Source organism: Podarcis bocagei (assembly GCF_964188305.1).
Source record: "Podarcis bocagei genome assembly, chromosome: 5".
In the NCBI taxonomy this organism is placed as follows: Eukaryota; Metazoa; Chordata; class Lepidosauria; order Squamata; family Lacertidae; genus Podarcis; species Podarcis bocagei.
Genome location: NC_138129.1, coordinates 17,056,786 through 17,078,279, shown reverse-complemented (window position 1 = coordinate 17,078,279; position 21,494 = coordinate 17,056,786). Strand labels below are relative to the sequence as shown.

Below are 21,494 nucleotides of genomic sequence, written 5' to 3'. Positions count from 1 at the left end.
AATGAAATTTATTAAGTGAACTATGTTTTTCTAATTGAAAAACTGTAATTAATAAGAGGTTTCTTTTTTAAAAAGAACTTCAGGATAGAAATTCTGGGATAGGCATTGGACTGAAAATGAAGACGAGATATTGCAAAACATTTTCTTTGTTGCACAAACCTGGGGATGAGGAACCTGCGCCCCACCAGCAGACACTGTAACTACTCTCTGACGGTTTGACTTTACCCCCAAAGGTACACCCTTCCATTATCTCCCAAGACAGACAGGTGCCAACAGCAACAGCTCCAGCCAGCCTAGCTTATGATCAGGGATGACAAAAGTTGTAGCCCAGCAACATCTAAATAGATATAGGTTCCCTAGCCCGAAAATAGAGTAGCTGTGCTCAGTTATCTCCAAATCTGTCTTTCTTGAAATGGTTAATGATCACACTCCCAAAACTAACCTACCTATTCCAAACCCTCCCAATCTGGATCCCCTCAACCCAACTTCGCAGTTGGCAGAGAAAACTACACTCTTTCATCTTCTCACATAAAAAACCAAGAATAAGCCCCAAATACCTGCACCTCCCCACCTCAGAAGGAGGATGGGGAATCCCCAACATAGAAGCATATTACATTGCCAACCAAATACGCCATATAATCCCATATATACTCGAAGATGAGACAAAACAATGGGTACACCTAGAGAGGGACACAATTGAAAACACCTGCACCACAACATACCCACTCCTCCCAAACAAACTAAAGAAAATTCCCACAACACTTAACAGGTACACACAGACCATGCTCAAAGCATGGAAAACACAAATAGGCAAACTATCCCCAACCCCATCCCCACTAATCCCCCTGGCGTACCACCCATTATTCCACCATGCAGCACAAAACCTCCAGATAAAAACCTGGCGAACCAAAGGCTTATATCGCCTAATAGACTTTTATAAAAATAACAAACCCCTGTCAACACAAGAAATACAAGACAAACTAGAAGACACCCAAATGCCCTGGTTAACACAACACCAACTACATGCCCTCTTAAACAACCCAACAGTAAAATCAGCAGCAACTAGGCCCCTGACAACCTTCGAAAACCTCCTCCTAACAACAAAGGGAAACGGTAAAGGGACGGTATCCGCAATATACAAAACAATACTCCAAAATCCCGCAAATCCCCTAGACGCAATCAAAGAACAATGGGAGAATGACATAGGCTATGAGATTAACCCCACTCAATGGACCAGAATGTGGTCTAAACCCCCCTTTAAATCCATATCAACGAAAAGCAAAGAACTCACACTGAAACTCACCTACAGGTGGTACCTAACACCAAGGAAACTAGCGCTAATACACTCAGGAACCTCACCAAAATGCTGGAGAGGGTGCACCTCCACAGGCACATACTTCCACATGTGGTGGGAGTGTCCCAAAATCCAACTATTCTGGACGACAGCCATACAAGAAATATGTACAATAACTAAGCAAGCAATAGACATCACCCCAGAATTGGCCCTACTAAACATCTTCCAAGACAACAATGCCCATTTACACCACAAAGAACTCATAACCCACCTGCTCTCAGCAGCCAGAAACACCATAACCAGACACTGGAGAGACCTGTCAGGAGTAAGCATGGACCAATGGTACCAAATAGTATGGGAAACAGCCCTACTAGAAAAATTAACTAATAAACTGAAACTGACACGGGGACAAACAGAAGAAGACACCTTCACCCCGGTATGGCTCCCCTTTATTACACACACAGCCCAACAGGACAGTGACAATAATCCACCAACAGCATACAAATCAATATGGCTAACCTGATCCAAAACACCCACCCACCTCACTCACACACGAAAACAAAGATCACCACAGCCAATCACAAGCAAACAATCACACCCTAGGCCAACCTCAACCTCTCTCACCACCAAAGGAACACAAGTGAACAACACAAACAACGCTGACACCAAACTCTACACACATTAAACATAATAGAAACACCGCCACCCGACCCCACCCCCATCCATCTTCCCTCTCTCCACCCCCCCCCTTTTCTTCTCTCTTTCTCTTTTCTTCTCCCCCTAATGCCTCAACAAATGAAATGGATTTGTAAAAATGTTACATGAAAAAAACAAACCAAAAACGAGGCACTACACTTCTGTAAAACAAGAAAATCCTTAATAAAATATTTTTTAAAAAAAGAAATGGTTAATTGTACTCTTATTCTTGCTATTAACAGTGGGGAGGGGTCTTCTCAATGACAGCTCCCTGGTTATGGTATAACCTAGGGGTGGGGAGCCTCTAGTTATCCAGAGGTTGTTGGACTACAACTCCCATCAACCCTCACCCTTGGCCATACTGGCTAGTGTTGATGGAAGCTGCAGTCCAACAATATATAGTGTGGCACAGGTTCCCCATTCCTACATTAAAAGATAACACTCAAGATAGCTCCCATCTGCCCTACTCTGCCCTTCTTTGCTTTAAGTGGCTGCATTGATATTGTTGTTGTTGTTGTTATTATTATTATTATTATTATTATTATTATTATTATTATTATTATTATTATCATGCTTTAAACCTCTCTTAATTGTTATATTTTGTACTGGTTTTAAAACTTTTCAGTTGTTTTTATATAACTCACCTTGAGACTCATGGGAAGGAGATTCATAAATTAATGAAATAATGGGTGGTAGCAAACTAACTTGCCCCATCAAGTTACTGAACTTTCCCTGCTTCTCTCCCCCCCCCCCATGCCCTTCTCAGATCTGCTCCAGAGGGTTGAGGGAACCCCAAGAACAGATTGTGGGGACATACAGGGAAGAGGGGGGAGTTCAACTACAGAAGCAGAAATAATTTGTTTTCATTAAGACCCGTGTTCCACTGCATTCCACCACAGTCTGGCTTCCAACAAAAACAAAGCAAACTTATTCATCTTGCTATCCACCGTGGCAAAATTTTACATACTTAAGTAATAATAATAAGAAGAAGAGTTTGGATTTGATATCCCGTTTTATCACTACCCGAAGGAGTCTCAAAGCAGCTAACATTCTCCTTTCCCTTCCTCCCCCACAACAAACACTCTGCGAGGTGAGTGGGGCTGAGAGACTTCAAAGAAGTGTGATTAGCCCAAGGTCACCCAGCAGCTGCATGTGGAGAAGCGGAGACGCGAACCCGGTTCTCCAGATTACTAGTCTTGCTCTTAACCACTACACCACACTGGCTCATTTCAGTTCAAAGGAAATTCAGTGCAAAGGGAAAGGAGCAGGAGTCATCAATTAACCACCATTTGCAGACTGAAAACAACCACTGATTGTATTTTTGTATTTCCATTCTGGAGATGGAACACATAAGTGAACATCTTTGACATCTTTGCACATAACTCAGACTCACAATCATGCACAGTTCTGGATTACATGGGATGCTTTGCATGTACAGGTACATGTAGGAAGGCCCTGTCACTACAGATGGATATGAAGTCTAGGGCTCAAGGGTGGATTGGCAAGCCCCCACTCCAGTGTGGGGCAAACACTGGAGCATCAAGAGGGCTCCAGTTGACTACTGATTGTGTGGGTTCTATCCAGCTAAGCATTATTAAGCATTAAGTAAGTAAACCCACAAAAATTAATAGGCCAAAGTTAGTCATGGTCATTATTTTCAATGGGTCTAGTCTGAATACAATTAGCATTAGATACAACCCTTTGTGTTTAGTTCTGATTTATTTAGTGTCTCTCCTGAAAGCTTAGCTGAAAGATAAAGAATTCAAGTCATTTTGGCTACCACTCCTAACTGAAAGCATCCATTATCTCTACATCTGTGTGCAGAGTCAGAGTTCTCCGTATTGTTGAACAGAGCTGGCCGTCTTATTGCATTCGAATTCCTTTCACAAAGAACTTGCAGCTTAATTGTTCACTGTTTACCAAACAGTTGCTTTGATGAAGGAAGCAAACTTGGGCTTTGCTCCACAATGTGAACAACAAAAAATCATTGTGTTCCCATGGCCATCCGTGTGTGGGGAGAGAAGTGTGGTGCAGTGGTTAGAGCATTGGACTAAGACCTGGAGGACCAGAATTCAAGCCTCCACTCAAGTCATGAAGCTCACTGTCTACCAACTTAATCTACCTCACAGGATTGCTGTAAGAATCAGAATCGTGCTTGCCACTCTAAGCTCCTTAGAGGAAATCTGGGATATAAATGCAATAAATAAATAAATGAAGAGCCTGCTCTATATATGTAGGATTTGTGTAAATGTAGAACCCTGTGCAACCAGGGTGCTACATCACACAGGGAGCTACATAACCCCTTTCTTCTCAAACACATGGAGGGCAGCAGGGCTGAGAAACAGGGATGTGATGGAGAAAGAGAGACCAGCAAATATAGACTCACTCTCCCACTCATGTGAGAAACTGAACACCTCAATAGGTCTATTGTGTCCTCTGCTTTTCAGACACTACATGATTATTCATCATCGCTAATCACACGAAGCGTGCTTCTAGATGGGGCCTTAACCAAGGTGAGATACTGCAAATGGATCGCTTCTAACGCATGATGTTTTGTTGTTTATCGTATTATATGTTATGTACTGAAGTTCTCACCCTGGGCCAGCAGGGGGATACTGTAGATAGTTATGCAAATGAAGGATCGAAAGTGACGCTCAGTGATTGGATAGTTTGTATGCAAATGAAGGATCGAAAGTGACGTTCAGTGATTGGCTAGTTACAGAAAATGGTTACTGTTGCATTCTAGTGGAGCTCTATATAAGCAGGCTGACTGAGCTCCTCAGTTCAGTTCTGTTCCAGCTTACAAATAAAGAGCTGCTTTGGAAGAATCGCTGTGTCGTCTGATATGTTCGCCCACAACTTAACATTATATATTCAACCAGAAAGGGTAAATCCACATGAAGGGGAGTGGGCATTTTGATGCCAGTGGTGCTACATGGATGCTGTGAAAAAAATTGCATGCTCATCCCACAATTAAGAAACATTTGGAAGCACCCAAGGCCGCTGCTTCGCTGCACAATGACTTCGTTATAAGAAGCCAAACGGGATTAACGGCCAAATTAAGGTAGCAAGTCCTTCTAGCGGAAGCCCCCGTGCAAGGACCTTCACTAACATAATTGGGCTTTTCTGCAGTCCCCCCCCATTCTCCCCTGTGCCCCCCCTGCAAAAAAGTAGCTCAAGTGGGTCCAGAGAACAGCATGTTGGGGAAGGAGACTGGGGTCATTTGGTCCGGCAGGCTGTAACTCTGGTGCCAACAGAACAATTGCCATAAGGTTATACTGAATTCTTCCCTGTGTGTGACAAATGCACTTTCTATTAGGGAAAGCAGAAATCCTCCTAGTGAGGGAGGGAAGCCCTTTTGTTTTGTTTTTTGTTTTCTTACAATTTATGTTGATGGCATTGCTATATATTTTAAAAAGTAATCTCACCAAATGCTCTTTTTGTTATTAAAGGAATATAAATGTACACCTAGGCAAAGAAAAGAGGGAAAACATAAAATAATAATAAATTACAACCACTGCCATATGTGTATACAGTATATGATGTTCAACTTTATGGAGGACTTTACTCAAAGCAGGGCCATTGAAATGAATGGACATGACTGTGTTAGGCCCATTGATTCCAACTGCTCTGCTCTGAGCTGAATGCCACCCTAGATTTCTTATTCTCGTCTCTCAAGGAAATTATGCTTAGCCATTTATCTATGTCCCCCTAGCTTATTTTTCACTTCAACAATGAAAATGCATCAAATCATATTGAGTTGTATTTACTTTTCATATAACTGATGGATCGTGGACTTTCAGACTGCTCCGGCTTATGCCGTCCTCTCGGTCTTACTATCTCAGTAATCTTTGACACACTCACAACATGCCAAGCTTTATTCAGCTGTTCGCATTCTCTGCTTAGCGGCCAAGTACATTTCGGCAGATCTTATTAAGTTCCCAATCAATAGTGTATAGTGCTGCTTAATACTGGCTCGAGACAAAGGTCCATCTAGTCTCACATCCTGTTCTTACAGTGGCTTACCAAGTGCCTATGGAAAGCCCGCAAGTAGGACATGAATGAAACATCCCTCTCCCCACTTGTGCTCCCCACAGTTCCCAGCAACTTGCATTGAGACATGCACATTGTCTCTGATACCAGAGAAATGCACAGCCATCATGACTTGCAGCCCTTCGTTAGCCATTATTATTATTATTATTATTATTATTATTATTATTATCACCCCACCCATCTGGCTGGGTTTCCCCAGCCACTCTGGTTGGCTCCCAACTGAATCTTAAAAACACAATACAGCATTAAACATTAAAAACTTCCCTAAACAGGGCTGCCTTCAGGTGTCTTTTAGAAGTAAAATAGTTGCTTATGGACTGCAAGATCAAACCTCTCCATTCTTAAGGAAATCAGCCCTGAGTGCTCACTGGAAGAACAGGTCATGAAGCTGAGGCTCCAATACTTTGGCCACCTCATGAGAAGAGAAGACTCCCTGGAAAAGACCCTGATGTTGGGAAAGATGGAGGGCACAAGGAGAAGGGGACGACAGAGGATGAGATGGTTGGACAGTGTTCTCGAAGCTACCAGCATGAGTTTGACCAAACTGTGGGAGGCAGTGGAAGACAGGAGCGCCTGGCGTGTTCTGGTCCATGGGGTCACAAAGAGTCGGACACGACTAAATGACTAAACAACAACAACAAGTTGCTTATTTCCTTGATATCACTGGAAGGGCGTTCCACAGGTCAGGCACTACTACCAAGAAGGCCCTCTGCCTGGTTCCCTGTAACTTCACTTCTTGTAGTGAGGGAACCGCCAGAAGGCCCTCGGTGCTGGACCTCAGTGTCCAGGCTGAACGATTATTCTCCATTGATTTGTCTAAACTACATCCTGCGGCCACTACAGTTTTTGTTTAGATTATGGAGTTTGTCTCTTTTTCACCATTCAGCCTTGAAAGTTTCCAAGAGCAGGTCTCTCACTAAGAATCTTGCCCTCTCCACTGAAATCTCTTGCATTTAGTGTTACAAAAAAATGGCATCCTTGTCAATTCGCTTGTGTGTTGGGGGACAGTTTCATGTTTCTGCTTTTGCTGTTACCCAAAACTGGCACCAGAGAAATACCTGTTCCAATATAGGCATGCAAATTCAGGTGTTTTTTCTCCAAAGAAATAGTTTTAAGCTTCAAGAGTGGGTTAGATATTAGCTTCAAAAGAGGTATTAGTACAAGAAGGGTTTACAATGAAGTTCAGGAAATGACGGGGGAGGTGAATTTTTGGGAAAAGGTGGGGAGATGGACTGGCCATAGGAACAATTCATCTTTTGTCAGTTTTGGGGGGGAATCAGTCTGGTGGTACCTCGCCTAGGCCCCTTTCAATTCTTGGGATCTTCTATCTGTGGGAGTAGAATATATAGGAGCAAGCATACCGAATCAGTTCCTTTGTCAAGGTAATGGCTTTGGCTGGTTGGTTAAGTAAGTTGGTTACAAATCCAAATAGGTTGTCATAGAAACAAATGGGTGGGCTTTTCCCAACACCCTCACTGGGTTTAGCCAGAGTTGTGTGTGTGAAAGAGAGAGTTGAAAAGCTGGATGCTGAAAACTGGAGACAGGGAAACATGTTTGCTCTGTACTGGATTTTGAGAGTCCCTAAAAGGGAAGCAAAATCTGTGCGAGTGTTAATGCTGTGAGCCCTTCCATCTTATGCCAAGGTTGTATATATGTGTAAATAAAACCATATATCCTAAAGACACCAGAGTCTCTGCTGGCCTTCATTCCAAGGAAATCAAACTCTGAGTAAAGCTCAGCCCCATCTGGTGTCTCCTGGAGACTGGGGTGGTGCATTAAAATACTCTCTTCAGTGAAAGACTCTCCACTGCTTGAGTTGGAATATATAAAGTCCAGGAATAGTCTGTAGAAAAGCCAGGGAGGTAAAGTAGAGTTCTAGGGCTCTAGGAATTCAAATCGTATCCCTTGTCTTTCTTCTAAAGCTTGTTCTTTTTCCAGGTTTACTCCACACTTCCATTCTAACACAAGGCAACAAGCTGCAAAGGGAGCTGGTGGAGACAGCAAAGAATACACCCTGGGTTTGTGGGGCAATTGACTGAAATAAAAGAAGACTAGTTTTGAGTTTTGGGTGGCCTTGGGAGCGTTTGGTATATAAACAGCTATGTAGAAGAGCCCGGTGGGACAGTAAGTGTTTTCTCCCCAAGCACCCAAAATGTGTTTGAAGACATGTCTGGCTCAATTAACCTTCATTCAGTATTGCAGCAAAGCACACAAATAATGAAAGTCTCCCATTGCTCCCATGAGATACCGCTTTGCTTGAGTCATTCTTTTTTTAACAGTTGGCTTCAGTGCATGAAACCACTGCATTTTGGATCAGATCTGTGGAAAAGGACCAGAAACTCAAGGCCAAGCTACAGGAATGGAGGACCTGTTGCCCTCTGGATGCTATTGGACTCCAACTCTCATCAGCCTGGCCAAAGATCAGGGATGGTGAGAGATGGAACCCAGCAACACCTAGCATGCTACAGGTTGCTCATCCCTGCTACACACATTGAATGGATCTTTGAACCTAACATGCAAGATTTTTTAAAAAATGGAATTGTGTCAGCTGGTGGAGGGCTGATATTGAGTGGGACCACAGCAAGCAGGGAAGGGGAATTTAACCCTTTCTTCCCCTGCAATCCATCTTTTGCAGCTAGTATTTGCTTTCAGAGGAAATCCGCCATTGGCACCCAACTTCATGCCTGCTCAGATCCCATTTATTCATTCTCTGTCTGTCTGTCTCTCTCTCACACACACAAACAAACAAACACACATCTAATGCAAATTACATTTGTTAAAACCTGCACATGAGATGCAAAGACCATTGAGAAGGGAGTGACAGAGGCAGGCAGAGACACCACCATAGAATCATGGAATTATAGAGTTAAAAGGGATCCAAGCGGTCATCTAGCCCAACCCTCTGCAATGCAGGGCCTGCACCACTCATGCTGTTCCCTTCCCCCACAGGGCTGGAGGAACATCATCTACCCTTTGAGAAGGAAGAAGGAAGGCTGGGAGAAGGGGTTGGTTGTGTTGGGTTGGGTTTTATTTTTACCTGCTGGTGAATGATGGGAGAATCATAAAATTGTAGACCTCCTTGGGCAAAAGGGTGATATATAAATGCAGTAAGAAATTTAACATCTAGGAGGCCATATGCCCTGCTTTACAAAGGAAAGTCAACTATTTGAAGGGCTATCTGGTTCAAGTCCAATTTAAAGATGAAACTACTCTAAGGAAGGAGAACAGGGTCCCTACAGATGGGAGCTTTATTGTGGGTGTATTTTGCAAGATGCTCTTTACACAATAATAGAGCATTAGTGGTGGGTTTATTCTGCTTCCCCACTGCCACCACATTACTGCTGCTCAGAGGGCCTGTGGACCACAACAAAAGCAGGGCAAAAACAAAACAAAACCCCAGAACATCTGCGGTATAAAAGGATACAGGATTTCAGCAGGAAGTTACAGGTTATGCACAAATTGGAAATGAAGCAGTGTGACCATCCAAAAACTTTTGCAGTTGCAAACAGCACTGAAAGCAGGGTCGTTTGAGACCCCCCCCGGTAGCATCATGAGCATAAAGCATCATGGAGCACAATAAAAAGGGTGTTAAGCAGTTGGACCACAGGCACTCACGTCACTTGGTCACAGTCTTCCCTATAACTAAAACATATTCACTAATTAATATTGGCATTTTATCCCAGTTTTTCAATGTGATTTATTCTTTTTTTATGTTCTCATTATTTTAACGCTGTTGTTTAAAATGAGTGTTTTAGTGGTATTTGGTTTTGATTTTTTAAAAAATGCAAGCCACCTTTTATTAATTTACATGGGGTTTTAAAACATTCTCAGTAAATTAATTAACTGAGGCCGGAGTCCTAAGAAACTTAGGGATTGTCCACACCTTCATTTACCCCACTGTTTTCCCCCAGGGAAGCCCAACCTTCAGTGCTGAATTGGGTTTTCCAAAGATTGGTGTTTGTTCCGATTTAGCGCTAGAGAGCACGTTTTCCAGGGTGAAACAGTGGGACAAAGGCAAAACTGCTGGGACCCATGCCTTGAAAACATGCGATAAGCAGAAAACTGCTTGGGCCCATGCTTTCTAGGGATAGGGCAAGCAGAAATGTAAGTGAGCCCTTTCTTGAGTGTTTAATGGGAGTCACTTGCAAGCAAACATGCATAGGAGTGCAATGTAAATAAGGCACTGTCGTTACTTCAGTTATCTCTAAGTTTCGTACTTCACCCATTTAATGGACTTTGGCGTCTCTAGCTGTAGATCCAAAATTCCTTCGTGGATCACATCACATTTTTCAGGCTCACCACAGCAAGGTTCTGCCAGCCCTCTGCAGGCGTTACTCTGTATAATCTTACTCAGGAGATGTGTTATCTGCAAAGCAAACATTGGAAGAAGCAGGGTTCGTAGAATCGTGGAATTGTAGAGTTGGGAGAGACCCCAAGGATCATCTAGTCCAATGCCCTGCAATGCAGGAATTCTGCCCACAACCGTCCCTGGGTGGGCTTGAACCACCAGCCTTCTGGTTAGCAGCCAGACTAAATGGAATTGCTGGGAGCTTTTCAACATCACTTACCTTATTTTTATCATCCACCGATGCTGCTTCCAGTATATAGTCCTCGCGTCCATGGAAGTTAATTCTGAAACGTCTTCCTTCACTGTATGCACAGGATTTGACTTGGGGAAACGGGAACTGTTTTTTGATTATCCCTTTCTCTATGTTAAAAATTGTCTTGGTGCTCAGATCAATCTGCGGGGGGAAACAGTGATTTTTCTCGGTGAGGTATTTTTCACGGCCAGTCTTTTCTCCCTAGTGAAGAGCCAACAGCCTCTCCTCAAATTAAGATGCGCAGCCATTTGGGGTTTTTTTAAAAAAAAAAAAGACTGAGAAAATGTATCTTTTTATTGATGATAATAATCAAGACAAACATTCTCTTCATCACTTAGTCACCATAACATATTTATTTAAGTTAGTGACCGAATAGAGATTGATTCTGTCTGCTGCTTCCTTATCCCGTTTTCTTGTGATAAATATGCATCGATTTATCATTTTGAAGTGTTATTTCCTTTGAAATTTTCCAGCCTCTTGCTCTACCTAAGGCAAGAACCTCAGCTTGTATGGAAGGATATTAGCCAGATGCAAATGCTTGATTCAGTCTAGTACCTTCACTTGCACCATCAGGGAAGGATTTGAGGGCAGATGTCCAGGGGCCCTTTAACAGAAAGGACTCCAAATGCAGCTAGGCTGGCTTGCCTCCTGAAGTGAAGCAATATGCATTGCAATCTAAAAGAGGGAGACCATTAAGTCTAGACTCTGAATACCCTGCTTCACAAAGAGTGGCATGGACACAGGGCTGTTTTCAGCATAGGCGGCCCCAGGGTGCAAAGATCCGCCCGGCATCCATCCGTCTCCGATTGCCCAGTCCCAGGCATGCAGGAAAGTGGAACCGGCCAGCCGCCTCAGCGTCTCACTGGCTCAGTCACCCCCGAACTCGCGATGCAGAGCACCTCGCAGCAAAAGAGCCCACCGCGGTTCTCCGGCTGACGAGCGGGCTATTTCCTGGACTCAAATCTCCGGCCCCAGACTCTCAGCCTGGCACCCCTGAGAGCCCCGCACCCCTAGCGCCTATGAGTAAGATGGCCTTGCATGGACATACTTGAAGATGTGGGGAGCAGTTGGTGGGGAAGAACACACAATTCCCTCTGTGTTCTCTCTCTCTCTCTCCCCCCAGTTGTTTGTATTTAGTTGTTGGCATCTGTCTGTCTCAAGAGACAATGAAGTGCACCTCCAGTCAAACCACTATGTTAGCAGCACCAAGGCTGTGCAGTGTGTATTCAGGTCTTGGGCTACTCAGATGACAAGACACCCCAGCCCCACAGCCTCACTGATGTGGTCAAAGTTTGGCAGAGCAATACATTTGGCTAAGGGAGCTGGGCATGTTTAGCCTGGAGAAGAGGAGGTTAAGGGGTGATATGATAGCCATGTTCAAATATATAAAAGCATGTCACATAGAGGAGGGAGAAAGGTTGTTTTCTGCTGCTCCAGAGAAGCGGACACGGAGCAATGGATCCAAACTACAAGAAAGAAGATTCCACCTAAACATTAGGAAGAACTTCCTGACAGTAAGAGCTGTTCGACAGTGGAATTTGCTGCCAAGGTGTGTGGTGGGGTCTCCTTCTTTGGAGGTCTTTAAGCAGAGGCTTGACAACCATATGTCAGGAATGCTCTGATGGTGTTTCCTGCTTGGCAGGGGGTTGGACTCGATGGCCCTTGTGGTCTCTTCCAACTCTATGATTCTATGAAAACCACTCGCCACACACAGACCCCCTAGCTGCATCTCCTCTTTGTCTCATTTCCCCCAAAGCTGAACACACATCCGGCTCATGCTTGGAGAAAAATGAAATCTGAAGAATCACTCTAGTATCCCACGCTAGTACATTTTCTAAAAAGCATCCTTCACCAAGGAATATCCTTCACATATTCACCAAGGCACTTATATTACTTTACTGCTTCTATTAAGAGGACACTCATTCCTTATGTATCACACCCATTTCACAAATTCCCAGGTAGATAACTTTTACAACTCCCTCCCCTTTTGTCGCTTTGAAATCACTAACCAAGTGGCAGCATTCTGTACGTCAGCCCCGGGATGGTTAAATCTCTCTACCCACCAAACCAGCAATGCATTCTAAGAGTGACAACGCACACACATTACTTAGTCCTTTTTTATGGTGTGCTGCTAATTCCTAACACTCTTTTGCTGCTCTGTAAACTGCAAATCGCAAATTGCATTTGTTTGACTGTAACTTAGTTACTGACCTGTGGCCATAATAATAATAAAGATTGAAAGATGTACCAATGTGAAGAAAACAAGGATCATTGGAAGGTTGGGTGGGGGTTGTTATCTCAGCTTAATAACTCACGGAAGTTTGTTTGTTTTTAATTAAACTTAAATGAGCTGCATTAGGCCGCAATCTTACACAAGCCTCACTGAATGCACTGGAACTTTACTCCCTCCACCTTCCATAGGATCAGGCCCCCTGCTTGCCTGTTTCAGCAAGAAGGCAAAATGTGCTATGCTCCACCCGCTTAGAAACTACAGCTGAGCAGACAGCTTCCAAGCGAGCCCCTATCAGCTGAAATCCAGGTGTTTCAGATCTTGGGTGTCTGTCTTCTGCCAAGCCCAATGGGCTTGTACACCACCAGCCATGCTAAAGGGCAACCTTTTGCTGCTTTGTTTTTGCTTTGATGTTGAAAGCTGAGCCTCCCCACTGAGTTTCCCTGCTGAGCTCAGTCTGGTACTAAATTAACCCTGTATTTGCTGGTGCTTACTATTAGCAAATGAATTATCCATTTGCCATCCGGCTGTGAATACTTGAAGGCCTACTCCCTGCCTTGCAGAGCATTTCCCACCTGGCCTAGAAGGGAAGGACCCCAACTGACTGACTACAACAGATTCTTGGGCTGGGGTGTTGTGGCTATTGGTGTTTTGCATCTTTATTTTAGTTTCATTGTGATTTACGTGGAAATGGTTCGGTTTTTTGTTTTTTTAAGTTTAATTTATTGCTATTGACTGCTTTTGCTATGCTGTAGCTATGTATTTTTTATATTGTAAACTGCCTTGAGAGGTAGGCATCTGAAACTTTTCCTGCTGTGGTAATTTGCGAGGGGGGAGGACAGAGAGGTGGAAAGTTACCCTTGAATTTGTACTATTGAATTTGGCTGGCTAGCTGCTTAAAGATCCAAGACCGCTTCCAGAGGGAGAGGAGATTGCCAACTCTGCTCCACTCCAGAATGGCTTCCTTCCATTTTTGTTGTTATGTGGCAAATGAATTTATTGTGGTCAAGTTTTACTGGGCAACAGATACATGCACTGAGTACCGCCTGACAAGCCATTCTGACTCTAGTGCAGAACCTGAAAAGAGGTTAAGGAGTTGATTATGAGTGTACTTCCCAGAACAGTAGTATTTGCAGGCTGTTGCTTATAGCTAGACAAGCCATTATAACACCAGTCGGTTGCTATACTTTCGCACAGTTTGACTTCTGCTTTCCAAGATAGATACCATGCAGAAGCAATCTGATTATCTGAAGGCAACTCACTGGAAGATTATCCACAATGTATTGCTGACAAAGGGCCAGAATATCTTGTTTCGGTGTTGAATAAAAGTGATGTCATCATGCCTTGCCCTAAGGTACTTTCCACCTCTCCACCAGGGTAATTCTGCTAGGAAATGACCAATGAAAAGCAAGCTAAGGAGGTATCTTCAAACAAAGAATTCCCCTGTGCTGTGAGTTGTTTGCACAGCAGGATACAGTCAGAGATGAAAATCACAGCCAGGAGTATTGACTGTCTCACTCCAGTACACAGCATTGATTTCTAATCATGTGTGAAAATGTAGTAAGTGGCTGAAAGAGAGAACATACTCCAGGCTGGACAGCTAAGCAGTAGCACTAAACCAACACACTGTGATTTCCTGCCGACTAATTATTAAATACTTCCGAATTTCAGCAGCAAGGGAGGCAGAGCTTCTAATGAACCTGATGGCAAACAAAGGTTTGGTTGGTAAGCCATTGACTGGACATTGATTAGGGGTCAAAGTATGAATGATGAGAAAGGTTCAGTTTTTTTGCTGTTTGTGTGTGTGCATTGCAGTGAACGTTCAAACTTTGCTGAACGCCAACTTTAGCAAAACAATCCTAAATTAATTTTGCGGCTGCCTGATTCTGTCCAAAGATGGATGTGGAAGATGCCTGATTATTATGGTATGATTGTGTCTTAAATGGGTTTTCAGTTCCAAGGGTTCTGTATATACATGAAAATCACATATCCAAACCCTTGGAGCTGCCCCAGTGCTAGCAGATGAGAGTGGAAGAGAGAGAGAGAGAAAGCTAGGAATGCTCTCACAAGAACTCTTTGCACCCTTGAGATCTTGCAAAAGCATCACAGAACCAGCATGCTGAGCAAGCCTTGAACTCTACCCCTACCCCCCCCCCGGCCCAAAGCAAGGCAGAGAGCTTAAAAGCTCTTTCTGCACCAGTAAACCCAAGCAGGCCCAGTGCAAATAGAGTTTTCAAGGTCTATGCCTTCCTTGGATTTAACTTGTGAAATTGTATGAAATCGCACAAGTTAAATGCAAGTGAGATGCAATTGTACTGTGCATGAATTTGTTGCAAAGATTCAGGTCAGTTTCTCCTACTACTTGGGAAACGGTGTGAGGTTTGCTGCTTTAGTTCCTGTTCCATGTCTTGAAATGCGCATACTGTTTTTGGATCAACACTTTTGACTGCATGCATGGATGGAAAAAATAAAATCCCTGCATAGAAAAAGAGTAAATCAGGAAGAAACGTTTTCATTAGCATGCCTGTTCTGTAGGTGCTGAAATGTTTTAGATGGGAAATTCCATAGACACACAAACCACCTGCAGCTGGAAGTCCAGGAAGAAATTTATCTTAGCAAAGTCACTTAAATAACACAGATGGAGACAAGAGAGAAAATAAATCCTGGTTACACTGTACTGTGGTAACACAGGAAATCTGGACAAAAATATATGATTTGAGGAGACATAAGCAAATAGGTTTTATCTTTCTTACATTTCAGGCAGCCATTCAACCAAACACTCAGAAGAAAAACTCCCTCAAGGTGCATGCTACCTCAGTGAAGATCACGCCATGCTGCCTGGTCACTAAACACCACCACCTCCACCCTCTTGGGTAGTTGACTAATACTGTGAAGGCAATTAACCCTTAAGTTACACACTGAATGATCCCTTCTGTTGCACTTCCAACACTTTACCACTTATAATTCAGTGGAAAGGAATGGCCTGGCCCTTTGACTTTGGCAAGACTCATCATAGATATCCATCACCTAACCTGCAAGTTAGAACACATAAATCATCCATAAACTGTTGTGTTTGGAAAAGGGGGAAAGTTACATTTGTAGAGTTACCTGCAAAATCCTTTTCTGCCACCGGTAGCGGTTATATTTGTAGACAATGAAGTTGAATTGCGAGCTGTTTGGCAAGTCCAGGGAATCCTGCAAGAGATTAGCGTACTTGAATAAGTCATTGCTCTCCTTCTGTTCATCTTACTGCACTGTTCCCTTTTGTGTCTCCATGATTTGCAGCACATCTGCCCTGGGATGAATTGTAGCACCTTAATGGATTGATTTTTGGAAGTGTTCAGCATCCACAAATCCTAATGATTTGTGAGCAGTGGGAAATTGGAGCATAAAAGGGAGAGGAAGGGATCTGTAAGCAAACCAGCCAAGACAAGACAGATAAAGGGCAGGCCGATAGTTCAGAATAATGCAGAAACAAGGTGTTCCATATTCACAAATCAAAGTTGCCTATTTAATCCTATTTATGTTTGCAATCTGAGTAACTTGGCAAATTGTAAACACTTTCAATAGCTCTCCTAAGAGCTATTGAAAGCTCTCCCGATTCCATGGGCTGCTGTTGGAGCCAATTACTGTGGCTGCTGTATCAATGCAGTGGCGCAATTTTATGTACTGTGCTTACAACTCAAGCTGACCCGGAGCTGCCAAACACGAGCCATAACTTTCAATTGGTGGAAGCAGCAGCAGCAGCAACAGCAACAGCAGCAACAACAACAACAACAGAAATGAAAAGAAGGCTTCAAAAAGAAGGGGGGGAAAGGAACAGGCAATGAACAATGATAATCAGTAGCTGCCATGTATGAATTGCAGCCATGCCTTATTGGCTTTCCCTGTAGCATTTTCCCAAGGAATAGAATATTGAAACAGAGCAAAATCTCAGACTGTTCAGAGCCCCTCTGAGGGATGGATGAGGGGCACCTTGAAAGGTGAGGAATGGCTAAGTTCCAAGGAAGAACGAGATTCTGCATCAGAGACAATCTTCCTTCTCTCACCAGGTAAGATCCAGATAGATTGAACGCAGCCCTGCCATCAACATGTGGAATTTCTTGGGCAGTTGTTTGGGTCCCATTATGTCACCGACTTTGTCCATGGAGTTTTCTTGGCAGGGATACTGGAGTGGCTTGCCGTTTCCTGCTCCAGGTGGACCACGTTTGGTCAAAACTCTCCACTATGGCCTGTCCATCTTGGGTGGCCCTGCACAGCATAGCTCATAGCTTCTCTGAGTTATTCAAGCCCCTTCACCACGGCAAGGCAGTGATCCATGAAGGGTCCGTATAGTTAAAGCTATGGTTTTCCCAGTAGTGATGTATGGAAGTGAGAGCTGGACCATAAAGAAGGCTGATCGCCAAAGAATTGATGCTTTTGAATTATGGTGCTGGAGGAGACTCTTGAGAGTCCCATGGACTGCAAGAAGATCAAACTGATCCATTCTTAAGGAAATCAGCCCTGAGTGCTCACTAGAAGGACAGATTGTGAAGCTGAGGCTCCAATACTTTGGCAACCTCATGAGAAGAGAAGACTCCCTGGAAAAGACCCTGATGTTGGAAAAGATTGAGGGCACAAGGAGAAGGGGACAACAGAGGACAAGATGGTTGGACAGTGTTCTTGAAGCTACCAGCATGAGTTTGACCAAACTGCGGGAGGCAGTGAAAGACAGGAGTGCCTGGCGTGTTCTGGTCCATGGGGTCATGAAGAGTCAGACATGACTAAACAACTAAACAACGTGTCACGACTGGTTGGATGTGGAGGAATAGTGGGAGGAGCCAGCTTGGGAATCCCCAAGGGAAAAAGGCTCAGAGGCCGGGGTGGTGGGATGACAATGAATAATCAGAGGGAGAAGGTTGGGAAAGAGCAGGTGTCAGAAGATGAAGAGGTAACCGGGCTTAGTGTCAGGGAAGAGCCAGAATGTGCTGCTTCGTCAGTAGCAGGGGAGGTTTCTGAGCAGGAACTGTCAGAAGAGGAAGACAGGGAAATGATGCATGAAGCAGAACAGGGGGCAGAGAGTAGTCAGGTGGAGCAGGGGGTCAGAGATGGAGAAGAGCCCTATAACCCACCAGAGCCGGGAGAAGGAAGTTCAGACTCAGAAAAGGGGGGGGGGAGCATTCACATCAGCACAGGCAAGGAGGGAAATGAAACACGCCTCGCGAGGTTTCCACGCCTACTTTGTTGGCGCCAGAATCGAAAGAAGCCACTCCCCGAATTTGACTCAACAGGTTCGGACACATGATTTTGAACTGTAGCTGTCTTTTTGTATGTATGTTATAAAGACTGTAAATATCATGCTGAGTGTACTGGAGTGTTACTGCAAAGAGGGAACACCACCTTGACACTTAGTGAGTTGGGAGAGTCTGTGGCAGAGAGAAGTGGCAGCTTCTGATTATGTATGATTACTGTATAAAATCATACATAAATAAAAATAAATAAAATATGTTTTGTTAGTAAACATATCGCACATGGAAGGAAGGTGGGGTACCTTACCGCCCACGATGCAATCTGCTTTTCTTCTTTTTCTTCTGCATTTCTCTCTCTTTCTGCTAAATCCAGGGCTTCTTCGACGCTCAGTTCTTTGTTTTTCACCATGTTCATAATTTTCAAGATTTTTCCTTGGCTTAGCTTGAGAGAGAGAGAGAGAGAGAGAGAGAGAGAGAGAGAGAGAGAAATGTTTTTGAACAATAAAAAATCATTGAGCGGGGAGAACGGTGTTCGCCCTACCCACCTGGCAAGTCCAGCTACAGCAAGGCTTGTGACAACTGCATTGGCAGTGTATCGGTCATTAAATTACTATTTCATTCATATTTTATGTTTTATCGACAACTTGCCCAGCAAATATAATCTCCCTTTGAAGCCAAGCAGGAGCCTACAAGATATCAAATATACAGGGCTTTGTATGTTTTTGAAAGACAGGGTGGTAGTATTTGGCGCTCAGATTGCTCCGAGGAAATCTCCCTGGCTTGGCTGAGCCTAGCAAGAGGGAAGGATATCAATTCTGAATGCTTTCTGCCGGAGTCTCTCTCTGCTTGCACAAAGCACTGCATAACAAATAGCAAGAAGCTAAACTGGTAACATCAGATATTTAGAGGACACAGCTAGTTTTGTGTATGGAAATGCATTCGCTTCAGGTTTTAGCTGTCTCTGAAACTTGTCGGGAAATGTTACACTTTGCCCATTGAACGTAAATGAAACAAAAAACCAGGGGAAGCTGTTCATAACATTACTCAACAGGGATATTATTTATTGCTCTTAAATCAACAAACACAATCCTATGGCCCCTGGGAGAGCATCCTGGGGGCAATAGGATTTTGCAGACAATGGAAATCTTTTTTTAAAGGAACAACTTGGCTAACTTACACCCCACCTAACCTTCTGGTCTACCATGGCAAGACCAGCAGTGCTTTGGATTTTAGGGGGGGGGGAGTTAATCTGCCTTCAAGTTCCCCCTTTCCTGGCCAGGTAGGATTACACAAAACAAGTTAAAGGTTATTCAGTAGTCCTTGATGAACTTAGTCTTTGCCAATTCCTGTGCAAAATGACCTCTAATCTGCACATCTTGAAACTAATAGGCAAATCAATATCCACTGGGTTTCACACTTCTCAAGTTTTATTGAGACAAATATTCCTGCCTGTTCAGATATAGAAGAACCCTGTCATGTGGTCCCCAGTCCTCCAACTGGCAAGAGGTTTCAGGGACACAACTCTACTTGGGTTGGGTACCCATTGCAAGGTGGCCATTGGAGGGCTACTGGCATCTTCTAATATTTTTTGGGGGGGCAATGTAACAAGCTTTATTAATAGTCTTACAATACATTACATATATATAGTACATCTCATAGGGTAAATTGAGATTTTGGGCTGAAACAGAATGGATTAGAATAAACACATATTTTAAAACATTTTTTAAAAAGCCCAGAAGCATACTGGAGCAGAATAATAGGTAAGAAACATGCAAAAGTGATCCTGATAATAAATTGATAGATATGTCCATCCCACAGCTTATTAAAAAAAATAGTATGGAACTAGATGTTATCTTGGTAGAGATGTGGTGCCCAGTGGCAGAGCTTCATGCTCCAGCACCAGGGGTTGGAGAGCAGGTGGCGGTGGGGCTGGCGCATGTCCAAGGCGTCTGCAGGGGCGTGGTGCCCAACACGGGCGGGGGGGAGCCACAATAGCACCCCACAGGGATAGCGCTGCCGGGGACGGTGCCCTCCTCTTCCTCCACCAGTGGTGGTGCCAGCGCAGGGGCTCAGAGGAGCATATTTAGGGAAGGATAGAGAGGCAAGAAAGTCTCATTTTGGAGCCTGCATTGGGGGGCAGGTATGAAAATGCAGGGGGCAACATTTCCATGCCAGAATTGAAAAGGAAAGAAGCATCCCTTCTTCCTGCTCCTCCTTCAATTCTTCTCTCAAAGGGAAATCCTTTTAGGTTTGGTAAAAAAAACCTCAGTATCAATCTGATAATCGCTGAGGGCTTCAGCCTTTGAAAGGGGAGCTCAAGACTATGGCTGCAGGTTAATTCTTCATGGTGTGCACAGCCACACACAGGTTGCTTCCAGGCTGCCACTATTTGGAGTGCGGTATTTATTCACATACCGGCAAATTCAGGTTGTGCAAAAACATACTTTTTGCAGTAAGTTAAGTGACAGGAAAACGCACTGGGAAGTGTGGGATAGCACTTTTTTGAGGCAACATCATCTACCTTCCCCACAAGCAAATCAGATGCTCATTAAATAGGCAATAACATCTAATCTCCCTGCAAACAGATGAGAATGAATGCTCAAGAAACCACAGCTGCTTATAAAGGCATTATTGTTTCCTTTTTTTAAAGAAAACCATTTGTTATTATTTTCATTAAACACTACCAACAACAAATATAAAACCACGCAGAATCATTTCAGTTGCAAGCCCGTACAAAGCAAAACACAGCAAAGAATCAGGGAAAGTATCTACCAGTGTAATATTGGTAAGCACTCTGCTCTCATGCATGCTGTGATTCATTCTGTTGAAAGAATCCTGTACCTCATGCATTACCCTACTTTCAGTCAACCCCCATACAGCCTCTCCATGGAGGGGCTTGACAGGCCGGAAGATATAGAGTACACTGTCCCTTCTTTATGAAGCAAAAGAACAGAAATCAAAGCTGTCCCATTTTGAGACACCCTTTAAAGCCCTCCTCCTCTGTGTAAGACGATCCATGTATATGTTCCAGACGGGATCAATCCAGGTGTCCATTAGGGGCTCCAACTTGGCTTTCCAAGGAGGAGCAACAGTCAGTTGCGCTGCACCAACAATGGGGGGGGGAGGAAGTTCTTTTTCTAATTGCCACTTCCTCATATTCTCCTCCCTGGGGAGGGATCGGAGCCCGTGCTTAAGAGTGCAAAAAGTGATGGGGGGTGTTATGTATTCAGCGGTCAGTGTTTGCCTAAGCTTGAGTCTGGACTAAGGATTCTGAGCCCCTGTGTTCTGATTCGATACATGATATCCAATCACAGAACATTTCAGGATTTGGGACTCTGACTTATGATTCGAAGCTTGGAATTTTGGACAGCCAATCACGTTGGGAGTGGGAG

At 43.8% G+C, this 21,494-nt stretch overlaps 1 protein-coding gene across 3 annotated transcripts in view; it reads right to left on the bottom strand.

Annotated features, from left to right (window-relative positions):
* LOC308588017 (formin-F-like) overlaps nt 1–21,494 on the bottom strand; it is a 79,123-nt gene that overhangs the window by 31,862 nt on the left and 25,767 nt on the right. For 2 of the 3 annotated variants that reach the window (XM_081196160.1, XM_081196161.1), the window contains exons 2-5: nt 18,410–18,544; nt 15,983–16,069; nt 10,612–10,785; nt 10,261–10,409 (exon numbers count right to left, since the gene is read on the bottom strand). In XM_081196160.1, the coding sequence (XP_081052286.1) occupies nt 10,261–10,409; nt 10,612–10,785; nt 15,983–16,069; nt 18,410–18,544 (545 nt within the window). The remainder of the gene's footprint in view (nt 1–10,260; nt 10,410–10,611; nt 10,786–15,982; nt 16,070–18,409; nt 18,545–21,494) is intronic. The other variant, XM_081196162.1, reaches the window with a different exon arrangement.